This window comes from Lontra canadensis, unplaced genomic scaffold, assembly GCF_010015895.1.
Source record: "Lontra canadensis isolate GAN:19392208 unplaced genomic scaffold, GSC_riverotter_1.0 scaffold25, whole genome shotgun sequence".
Taxonomy (NCBI): Eukaryota; Metazoa; Chordata; class Mammalia; order Carnivora; family Mustelidae; genus Lontra; species Lontra canadensis.
Window position 1 is genome coordinate 13,418,128 of NW_022631019.1, and position 12,102 is coordinate 13,430,229.

A 12,102-nucleotide genomic window follows, 5' to 3' on the forward strand; every position below is an offset into this window, starting at 1 on the left:
TTATTGCCTTTATCACCCCCTACTGTATATTATTCCATGTGGTCCTAACTGTTCTCGATATAGGCTCCTTGACAGCATGGATTACATATTGTTTATCTCAAAATCCCAACAGTACTTGGCATTTTGCTTTCCATACAGCAGACACTTACTATCTGCATATACTATGAAAGCAAATACGCACATCACGTGCCAACAGTTGTGCAACAGCAGTATAATTCACAAGATTCCTATGGAGACCTCCTTTCACCTAGACGAGACAGCAGATGATCCTCAGGGGAAAGGGCTCAAGGAAAGGGAAGAGAGCAGAGCACGCAGGGTGACCTCATGGCTTCCAGAAAGTATATGTGCACTGAACTGAGAAAATGAGATCAGACATCACAACCCCTCACCTGCATACAGACAACTTAGGCTGAGGACTGTCACATCTTGCAGACGAGAAGGATTGAGAGGTTCCAACACGGGGAGAGAGAGGGTATCCAATGCCATGGTTACATCAATCACCAGTGAATGAAAACTACAACATGACAGAGAAGGAGGTTAACCAAAGTGTCTCCTTGAATCCCTTGCTTCTATAATCTGATAATTAAAGAAAGTTGGCATGCCATAAACAACTACCCAGTTTCTCTCGGAGCAGCTTTAGAAGGTAAAGCACACATCCCGGAGCACCTTACCCATTCCGAACAGCAGTGGCATCTGCTACTGTGGCCGGCATGATGAAGAAAGAATTGGCCAACACTGCATCTTGAAACCGATTGATGTAGCGCAGGAAATAGGGCAGGTTCAAACACACGCGCAGGAGCTTCTCAGAGCCACCTGCATTAGTGACAAGGCTCGACCTTACAATTCCATTTAACGGAATTTTTGAAAGCAGAGAAACCAGCTTTAGGACAACAATTAAGAGTCTTACCAAGCTCTTGAAGACTAGCCACATTCTGAGCTATAAACACATTCTTGGTTTTGATAGCAGAGGCTTGATCTGTGGATGACTGCTCATCATTTTCCCCTTCAGCCTGAAGAGAAACAAAGGATGTGAAAGGCCTATCATGATATTATCACCTGCTGACAACGGCCCTCCAGTTCAGAATCTAAGCAAGAGCCCAAACTAAGCAGAAGGTCTATGGATACTCTTCAGAATTCCCAGTTAATGAGGAGGGGAATCCCTCACTAATGCTAGGGAAAATACAAGTTATTTTCCCAAGGGGAGGAGAAAAATATAGAGCTTGAAGATACATATATTCTACAACTAATAGAGAGTGTGATGCCTTTTACAGAAAACTGTATGTGTCTTTTATATCTGCTTATTTGCATTGAGAAATTTTAGAAGAATGATCATCAAAATAATATCAACAGTAGAGGGGCGCCTGGGTGGCTCAGTGGGTTAAAGCCTCTGCCTTCGGCTCAGGTCACGATCCCAGGGTTCTGGGATGGAACCCTGGGTTGGGCTCTCTGCTCAGTGGGGAGCCTGCTTCCTCCTCTCTCTCTGCCTACCTCTCTGCCTGCTTGTGATCTCTGTCAAATAAATAAATAAAATTTAAAAAAATATATATCAACAGTAGAAAGAAAATCACAGCGTTTTTTTCTTTTTGGTTTGTATTCTTCTATTTCTTTCTACCCTAGGCAAATACATCATTTTACATCACAAATATCAGATACAATTGTTACTTTTCTCTAGTATTATCATCTTAAAAGCTCCAAGGGATGAGGACGTTTGGGTAGAGTAACTCACCGGAGTCTGTGGACCTATGGGTGGTGATGCTACAGTTCTAGGGTTGAAAACCGACGTCAACTGATTCAAAAAATTCATCTGTACCTCCTTCTGCCTCAGCTCTGGGCTTACAGGTGAGGCCAGTTCTTTTTGATCTTCCACTGTAAATATAAAACCAAAAACAAGGATGAGCAGAGTGCCACCAGAAGCCAAAGCAGGAAAAGTTGGCCAGGGAAGCAAAGATCTAGGTCTGGCAAGCAAAGGCTCACCGTCTGAGAGTGTCTTCACCGTCTGTGGCAGCTTGGCTGATTTCATCATTGCTGTGAACGTGATAATTTCAGTCCTGTCTAGTCGACTACAGCCAGTACACAGGCCCTTGATGAGGAGAATCAAGTGTTTCTGAAAAGAAAACAAAGTCAAATATGTCTTTCAGAAGATACTACTCTTTTGGGACTTCTCACTGGCACAGGGCCAAATTCAGGATCATATCAAAAACTGAAATCAGGGAAAACACTAAAGCAGAGATCACAAGCTGATGGTCCTCAGACCCTATCTGGTTTGCAAATTCGTCGTACTATGCTCGCAGTGTTGTTGTTGGATTGTTATTTTTTTACTTGAAGTTACAGTTAACTTTTTAAAACATGGAAGGTTCAACAGACAAATCCAGATTTCTTATCTTTCTCAATAATTCACAAGATACAGCAACTGAGTCTCCACCTCTATCTGGCAACGACTGACTGGAGCTATCCAGTGATTGGCCCTTTACAGCTGGGTCGGGCACCCTTTTCAACTGGCACACTTCACCCATCTATGTTATTTGCCTGACCCCTGGAAACATGGAAGTTTGCAATCATTGCAAAATCCTCTGCAGCCCTCTATACCAGAGGCTGGTGAACCACAGCTCCAATTCAGCCCACTGTCTGCTTTTGCAAATTACGTTTACTGAACCACAACTATGCTTTTTCATTTATGTATTGTCTGTGGCTGCTTTCATACTACAAAGGCAGAGTTTAAAAGACAGAGACTAGTTGCAAAAGGGACCAAATGGTCAGCAAATTGTTCACTATCTGGCCTGTTACAGGAAAAGTTCACCAATCCCTGCTCTATACCACCCTTCTCCATCATGCTACTAGTGTGTCAGAGTCCTACCTCAAAATAAGGGCCACAAATGAACCCGTCACTCTCACCTGGGACACGGCACAAGCCTCATCTGGATTCTCCAAACGCAGGAGAGAAAACTCAATCAGGACTTTACAGGCTGCTGCCACCGACTGAAGCTGGTTCCGGGGAACTGAGAAAGAAATGGGCTTGACTTAACCTCAAACTGTCACAGCTTGGTCAGCCTCATGGCTAGCACATCAAACCAGACAACTCCCAAGCTCTGTGTCCAGCATTCCCAGCACCATTCCATAACAACAATCATTCAGAACCAGCCATCCAAGGGCCAAACAAAGGCATCCTGGCACTGATACCATCCACTGCTTCTAGATCCATCTATCTCACATTTACTGGAAATTCATTATAATAGGAAATACAACACAGTAAGTACCAAACACTTCAAATATACTAACCCACTGAATCCTTAAACCAACATTTTGAGTAGGTATTATTGTTACCCCCTCCCCCTCTTTTTCATAACAGGTAGGGAAATTACACCATAGAGAGGTTAAATGACTTGCCCAAAGTCACAGGGCTAGAATCAAATCCAGGAAGTCTGGCTCTAGAGTTCAAGCTCTTAACTACTAGAATATACTACTTCTCCTTTCCCATAGGTTCTAAATGTCTTTTACAAGAGGTTCCCTACACAAAATTTCTTCAAGCTAAAAGTGATTCCTCCACCAGTAGCCTGTGGTGTTAATAAACACCACAGCACACAACAGTTACCCAGCAACCTTATAGCTTCCTTTCATTTTACTTGCTTAGCAAACTATTTAGGTAAATAATTCGAATTCTTAAGAACTCTGAGTTAGTTTTTTTTTTTTTTAAAGGACTTTTTTAAGCAAGTAAAAATGTAAAAATTCAGAAATAGCAGAAAATAAGAGTAAAAAAAAGTTTAAAAGATGAGGAACTGAAATTGAAATCCCTTGACATACTAGAGAATACAAAAGGAGAATTTACTTTCTCACCAAAACCAAATAAAGAATAGTGCCTCCATCAGTGGTATCCAAACCTCAAGCTGGCGTCCGCCCATCCCCCCTCAACCCCCAGAAACGAACACACTAGTAATTACATGTGCATGTATGAAACCAATAAAATGCTTTTGATTAAGAAGGTACAGTTTAACTTAATAGATTACAAAGCAGACATCCAAACCAAGTACTCTGCAAATCCCTCTTGGCTGGCCTATGTAAAGGAACTTCCAGAGCCTTATCAGACTGACAGCGGTCTCCACTGCTGGGTGAACAGGTTAGGAGTGTTAAAACAGACTTCGTTAAAAACCTGTTCAGACACCTGCAAAGAGAAGACACAACCGTACCCCCCATCCTGAAGCCCTCAGAAGGGAGTGACAAGCATGGAATACTCACTGAGGCTGCAAACTGTTGTGATATAGTGTGTGGAAAGTGCAACAAAAGAGGAGTAGAAGGGCTCGTACTGCTTCTCGTGGTGCAGGATTTCGGATTCACTGCAAAGAAAATAATTCAGCTAGCATTTACTTAGTGTTTCCTATCCGCCAGACACCCTACCCCTTCACAGGCATTACGGTACTTACAGCAGCCCCATTTGGGAGGCACCGTTACCATCCCTATGTTCAAGATTGAGAAAGGGAAGCTCAGCAAATTGAATGTAAGCACCTTGCTCAAGGTGCGTCAGGCTTAAGGAGTGGCAAAGGCTAACAGGCAATAATCATTTTCACACTCACTTAGAATTAAAGAAGTACAAGTTAAAACATAACAGGATGCCATTTTGTCTTATATTACTGGTTGCCAAAGACCAAAAGCGAGTAATATTATGTGCTGGCCAAAAGGGAGTAGACCAAGAACACTCAAAATACTGTTAATGGGAATAAAGGTCATCATAACCCATTTTGAAGACCAAACAAGACCAGTCCATAATGCAAGAATCAACAGTTCAGGGAAAAAATCACCTGATCAATGTTAAAACCCAAAACTCACCAGGTACCAGAGCTCTCCTGTCTCCCCACGCCCCCCATCTCCAACCAGGACACAGCTAGATCTCAAAAAATTCAGGGATTTTAACCATATCCCTTATCCTGAGCTGAGGAAATGCCCTCTTCTATGAAAATCTAGAGCCCGTAAATCTTAAAACTATACATTTATGTAATTCTAGCAAATCAGATGCTAATCCACAACGCATGAAACAAGAAGACAATGAAAACAAAATAAAATAAAACAAAACATATCTTATTAAATGGAAAGAACGGAAGGCTGTGGCTAAACAGCTTCCTCAGTGAGTTAATTCTCCAGCCAGTATCAGACTCTGAAGGGAAATGTACACAGTCAGGACTCTATCCCCTTGCCAAATCAACATAAGAGCCAAAAAGAGAAGTTCAATACTGGGGAGGTGCTGGTGTGAGTGATGAATCACCTCAAATAGCACTTACGAGTCTGGCATTGCAAACACTCTGCTATGTGGGGATTTATCTAGGATAAATGGGGATTTATCAAAGATCAGTTCCTTATCTTAGAATAACTGCTTCACCAAGAAAAAATATTTATGGAGCATCTATGATGTGTAAGGGCTTTCCTGCCCACCAAGGATCATTTCTACTTGTCAGGTGGACAAAAAAAGAGGAAACAAAAACCTTTAAACACTTGTAATGCTCAACTTCATGGCCATCATACTGGTAGAGGTCATATCCTACTCAGCAGAAAACTTCTACTAAATTCCCGCTTCTACCTCATACACTTAGTTGTTCTTTCACTTTCGTCCTTGTATTTTCTTACTCATTGTTCTAAGGTTTCCCCACCCTGTAATTTGATGTATTTTACTGAGTCATTTACCTTCTGTTTTATTTCAAAAGCTCAGAGCTGCTTATCCCCATGTTTTTTAGCTGAACAGGCATACTAGAACTAAGAGAAAAACTACCCACCCAAAGGATGAACTTATTCTGTTGTTTTCATTTCCATTCAGATAATGAAATACATCCATAATACAAGAATAAACTCATTTAATTGGCTGGTTCAATGTTGACCCTTTGTGATTTTCCTGCTCTAGAAATGCACAACTGCCTTATTCCAATTAAAAAAAAAAAAGAAGAAGAAGGGGCGCCTGGGTGGCTCAGTGGGTTAAAGCCTCTGCTTTCGGCTCAGGTCATGATCCCAGGGTCCCAGGATCGAGCCCCACATCGGGCTCTCTGCTCCGCGGAGAGCCTGCTTCCTCCTCTCTCTCCCTGCCTGCCTCTCTTGCCTACTTGTAACCTCTGTCTGTCAAATAAATAAATAAAATCTTAAAAAAAAAAAAAAAAGAAAACAAGGAAACAAGAATGTACTTTGCAGAAAGATGGACATTGGCATGCAAAAAACTGCAGCACTCTCAAGCTCCACTTACAGTTTACTTAGGGCAACTAAGGATAAACATGGGGAAATTAATTTGAAAAGACTTGAAGGAGGGAGTAGGACATGTGGACATGTGGCCCAAAGGACATTATCATATCTCTTGATTTTAAAGAAACAAGTGTGTATGAGTAGCCTAATAAAGACTTGCTGCCACCCTCATTCCCCAATAATCTGAAAAACACCAAGATACCAGAAGACTCAAAGAAATGGAAAAAATGGGACAAAGGGCAAGAAGTTAGGTAGGAATGGGGAAGAATGAAGAACCGCAGGCAAATATAACAAAGAGAAAGGAAAATAAGACTTATAGGTAAAAATATCTCTCTCCTCTGGGTGGTCGAGCTATCTTCCTCAGACATCTGCTTCTTCTAACAAACATTCCAACCACAACACCGCTGGGGTTGAAACACTTCTGAAAAACAGGGAATCTGAAATGCTTATATCCCATACAAAATAAATGTGAGGCAGAGAACAAAGGGACAGCAGCTAGCAGTCTGATCACAGAAATCTAATATGACATCTAAGTAAAAAATAACTGGCTCAGGTCTGGAAATATCTAGCTTTTTTCAGGAAGAGGTGGAATGCCAAGAGGACAAAATAAAAGACACAGATTCACCTTCCTTCTCCCCCTCAGACACCATACTATCTATATCGTTTTTTTAAACTATGGAAACTCCACACACCCCTTTCCCTTCATCAAAGTCATAAACTCCCAAGAACAGAATCCACTATGCCTGTTTCATGACACGATCAGGAAACAAGTAAGCATAATGAATACAATTTAAGAAAAACAGATTAAAAAAATATATGCTTACTGAACATCTGCTGTATGTCACAGAGTAACACACATTTAACCAAAGAACTAAAAGCTTTCCGGCACCTCCTTCACTCTTGACAAACTTGTGGTAAATGTACAATAAGACATTAACCAGCCATGAGGACTAACCTCACAATTACACGCTATCATTTGGTGGCAAGCTTTTTTTTTCCTGTAGGTCAATCATGAACTTCTGTCCTATAGCCTGACAGAAGCTTGACACCAGTGTATCCCTTTCTCCCTTTCAAGAGATTTAGGAAATGACCAAACACTATCTAATAGAGATTTTGTAATAGCTTCCGCCTTCCCAAGTAGGTCTCTCTGGCCTAAACTTTATCGAATACCTGGGAGGCAGAGACTGAAAGAGACATCATTAAGAGGCCAGGACAGCCTAGGAAGGACTGGCTCATGGGAAACGGACTTTTTTTTTTTTTTTGTAATCTATGAAAGGTCAAAGTGTTCAATGACAATCATGGTCACCAACATATATCACACAGAGTTATGAAAGGAATTCTGTGTTTGACAGGACCTTAAAATACAAGGTTACATTCAACAATTATACTAACTAATCCCAAATATGGCACGTGCTCCACTGAGCTTATTCTAGCTCCATTTCTGGTCTGGAAAAGTAAGAGCACTGTAAAGATTTTTAATCCTTGCTATTAAAACAAATGCTAGCAAAAGGCAGTAGAAATGAAAATAAATTTCTTGTTAAGTAAACTCAGGTATGTTTTTCTTTTAAAAACAGAAGGACACTTTTGAAAGTATGTTTCCCAGTTTACCCATACTAATCTATTCCCCCTTTGTTTCACAGCTGGTTACAAAGTCAAACTTAATTAACAGGATCTAGACCTAGACATTGTTATCTACCTCTTCTTCAAACCCAAAGTTCAATTCCAACTATAAAGGTTTGAAAGACTAGAGATGGCAAGTGGAATGGTGGAGCACAGAGGAGTCTCAGGGCAAGTCAGCGTCCCCAGTGGTCAAATAGGGAGGAATTCAATGAATGAGCGGGCTTTCACACAGGAAGGCAGAGCTGGCAAAGATGGAGTCAGGACATCTAAAAGGGAAGCAGAGAATAGCAGATTCCAACAGAAAAACAGGTCTCTGGAGGGAAGGGAGGAAAACATGGATGGCAGTCATGACAGCAGAAAGGGGATCCCAAATGAGAGCAGCAATCCCAGAAGTAGCAGCCTAGGCACCTACTAAACCTTTGATCACCTTCAAAACAAAGCCCTCCACAGCATCTGTACAGTGATGACTCTGATCTGGTCCTATGATCGATGGCAATAACTTTATATTCAAGAAATACTTCCACAATTCTCACACCTTCATTTCATTTTTTTTTAAAGATTTTATTTATTGGGGCACCTGGGTGGCTTAGTCAGTTAAGCGTCTGTCTTTGGCTCAGGTCAAGATCCCAGGGTCCTGGAATGGAACCTGCATCAGGCTCCCTGCTCAGCGGGGAGCCTGCTTCTCCCTCTCCTACTGCTGCTCCCCTGCTTGTGCTCTCACTCTCACTGCCAAATAAATAAAATCTTCTTTAAAAAAAATTTTTTTAATAAAGACTTATTTATTTATTTAGAGAGTGCAGGTGCAAGCAGGGAGGGCAGGGAGAGAGAATCTCAAGCATACTCTGCACTGAGCTTCATCTCACCACCAGATCATGACCTGAGCTGAAATCAAGAGTCAGATGTTTAACCAACGGAGATACCACGGTGCCCCCCCCCACTTTTTTTTTTTTTTGAAAGGCAAAAACTTATGAGAAACAGAATAGCAGGGTACTAACTTCTGCTCCAAACCAGGGTCTGGCACTGTTTTTTTAACAGCCCATATTTAAGAATGGTTTTTGCAATGTTTATTTGGCTGAAAAATAACTGTTAAAAACATTTTCTGACATATAAATATATGAAATTCACATTTTAGTGTCCACTAATAAGATGTGGAACACAGCCACACCCATTCACTTACATCTTGTGTTAAGGCTGCTTTTGCTATACAATGACTGAGTTGACTAATCCACGCAGAGAATGTACAGCCTGCAAATATTTACCCTCTGGCCCTTTTTAAAAAAAAAAAAAAAAAAGGCATGCCGACCTCTGCTCTACACCAAACTGAACACTAGTAGGTTTGGTTGTTTTTTACTGTAAAGAACTTGTAAACCAGGTATTCTGAAAACTTTTCTTAGGATCATATTCCTCTCAGAGACCCTAAAGAGGACATAGAACCACCTTTCGAAGTGAATTGAGCAACAAAACCGGAAGCAAGACTCCAGGGATCCTGCCTTACAATAAAAGCTTTTGTTACTAAACATCCATTAGTTTGGATATCTTTCCTAAATCGTGAAGAGAGTTCTTACTTCTGTCTACAAACCAGGCAACTCTTGATTACCTTAGGGTGCACGAGGGGGCACTGTCACTCACTTGGCAAAATTCAAACCTAGTTTGATATATTCGGTTTTGGCTCCTTCTACAAGCTTGACAGAGTTGCTAAACCATTATAGTTTTAGAAAGATGGATCTGGGAGCGCCTGGGTGGTTCAGTGGGTTAAAGCCTCTGCCTTCGGCTCAGGTCATGATCCCAGAGTCCTGGGATCGAGCCCCACATCGGGTTCTCTGCTTAGCAGGGAGCCTGCTTCCTCCTCTCTCTCTCTCTCTGCCTGTCTCTCTGCCTACTTGTGATCTCTGTCAAATAAATAAGTAAAATCTTAAAAAAAAAAAAAAAGATGGATCTGGAATACCGGATGAATGGGAGGGTGTCACGTCCATAAAAACATAAAAGCAGGGGCACCTGGGTGGCTCAGTGGGTTAAAGCCTCTGCCTTCGGCTCAGGTCATGATCCCAGGGTCCTGGGATCAAGCCCCACATCGGGCTCTCTGCTCAGCAGGGAGCCTGCTTCCCCCTCTCTCTCTCTCCCTGCCTCTCTGCCGATTTGTGATCTGTCAAATAAATAAATAAATAAATCTTTTTAAAAAACACACACACATAAAAGCATGGGCAGCTGGCTGACTTAGTGGGGCATGCGAGTCTTGATCTTGGGTTTGAGAATTCGAGTCCCACATTGGGTGTGGAGATAACTTAAAAATAAAATCTTTGGGGCGCCTGTGTGGCTCAGTGGGTCAAGCCTCTGCCTTCGGCTCAGGTCATGATTTCAGGGTCCTGGGATCGAGCCCCGCATCGGGCTCTCTGCTCATCAGGGGCCTGCTTCCTCCTCTCCCTCTGCCTGCCTCTCTGCCTACTTGTGATCTCTGTCAAATCAATAAATAAAATCTTAAAAAAAAAAAAAATCTTCGAAATAAATAAATAAATAAATGCAAATATTTTAGAGTGGTATATTATCCATTACAAGTCACATGATGAGTATAATGTAGGAAAAATACCGCCAAGCCAAATGTTTAAAACAGTTAAAAAAGAGGCCACCTAACTGGAAAGCAGTATCTTGATACTTGCTTACATCTTTAAAATATTCTGGGCTTAAGAATTAGATAGGAAAATCCATCTGTAAAGTTAACAGTAAAACTACCAAACCCAGCCATTATTTTACTATAACTTAAAAAAAAAAAAAAAGCCTTCATCCAAAGCATCACAAACCTAACAACAGGAACTGCAATAAACAATCTGTCAAGTCATGGGCCTTCCTTAGTAATAAAAAGCAATTTCTAACCTCCTGGATGACATTAAGATATACCCTTGCTGGCAAGAAGCTAAAATGACCCAGTCAGCAATTGCAGATTGTTGAAGTAAGGTCTGACTAGCAAAATAAAAGTGAGACTCCCTTTGAAAGCACGTCTACCATTAAACCAATGAAAGACTCCTCTGAGCAATGTTAAGTCAGGAAAACACAGGCATCCCGATACCATGGCCTTGTTGAACACAACTATCACGATCTAAGAACTGTGGACAAAATGACGAAGCGATTTAATACCAAACCAATAAATGACCCCATTTGTAAGAGCCTGAAAATTATTTTGAGAGGGAGCGCGCGCGCAAGCGAGGGCACTGTTTCTGTGGGAAAATGACCTCAGACTAACACTGAAATGGTTTCATCAAAGACCGTTACAGTAGCAACATACAGTAAGTGCAACCTGAAAACAAAGTCCTGAGTGGTCACTAGTGGCTTCAGCCACAGAAACAGCACGTGCCCCCAGTGATTACAGCGCCACGGAAAGACCGTTATTAAATTATGTGGCACATCTCCAATTTAAACCCCAGGCTCCGCTCTGGCCCAGGCCGGGGGGATGAGTGCGGGCAAGAAATGCAAACTCATCAGTGCTATGACCTTAACACAGGGGGCAGCCCCGGGGACATTCCCCGAAGAGCGCGAAGCGTCCCGAAGTCACTCCCAAACGGGTCCAGCCACGCCCTCTGAAGAGGGCGTCTTCAAAAGTTTTCCTCGGAAGGGAAATCGAGGCACGATAATTTACATGGACCGGCGGAAGGAGCCCTGGACAAGCCCTCGTCCGCCTGGATCGGGGAGTCCCGAAGCCGGGGCTGGGACTGGGGTCGCCCAGCAGCAGAAGGCGGCCCTGGAAGCCGGTCTAGACTATCCGGCACGACCTCCCCTCCCCCTCTCTGCGCCCGCCTCGCCGGGGCCGCCGCCCGGTACCTCTCGATGACTGAGGCCACCAGCTGCGGCAACTCCTTCATCTCGAAGGCTGAATAGGACGCAGACAGCAAGGGCCGAACCGCCACCTCCCAGCCCGGGGTTGTGTCAGCCCCGGTCGCCGGGGCCCCGGGCGCCGGCGCCGCCGCCTCCTCGCCGCCGCTCGTCGCCATCTTCCGTCGTACTACTGCGGCTCCCTTCGGGGGCTTGCCACCGGCCCAGCGCCGCCTCCCGGGAGGGGGCGGAAGTGACGCAATCCGTGTGTCTCACTGTGCGACGCAGTCGCAGAGCAAAACACGCGACGCGCAGGGCGACCTCCCTCAGCTCTCAGGAGAAGGGTGGCACCGCGCGGAGGAGCTGCGCCTGCGCAGGATTTACGCCTTAAGAGGAAGGCGTGGCGGGGGGGGCGGTGGGCGGTACTCTCCGCGCCTGCGCGCTGGGAGTCGTTCCTGATGGTGGGAGTGA

The 12,102-nt window shown here is 43.4% G+C and overlaps 1 protein-coding gene across 8 annotated transcripts in view; it reads right to left on the bottom strand.

Annotated features, from left to right (window-relative positions):
• UBR4 (ubiquitin protein ligase E3 component n-recognin 4) overlaps nt 1-11,868 on the bottom strand; it is a 133,661-nt gene extending 121,793 nt beyond the window's left edge. For 6 of the 8 annotated variants that reach the window (XM_032863583.1, XM_032863585.1, XM_032863584.1 and 3 more), the window contains exons 1-8: nt 11,641-11,868; nt 4,231-4,328; nt 2,893-2,996; nt 1,975-2,104; nt 1,727-1,866; nt 908-1,010; nt 672-813; nt 390-514 (exon numbers count right to left, since the gene is read on the bottom strand). In XM_032863583.1, coding sequence (XP_032719474.1) covers nt 390-514; nt 672-813; nt 908-1,010; nt 1,727-1,866; nt 1,975-2,104; nt 2,893-2,996; nt 4,231-4,328; nt 11,641-11,810 — 1,012 coding nt within the window. In that variant the 5' untranslated portion in view covers nt 11,811-11,868. The remainder of the gene's footprint in view (nt 1-389; nt 515-671; nt 814-907; nt 1,011-1,726; nt 1,867-1,974; nt 2,105-2,892; nt 2,997-4,230; nt 4,329-11,640) is intronic. The other 2 variants (XM_032863588.1, XM_032863581.1) reach the window with 1 other exon arrangement.
• Nucleotides 11,869-12,102: the final 234 nt, after the last annotated feature.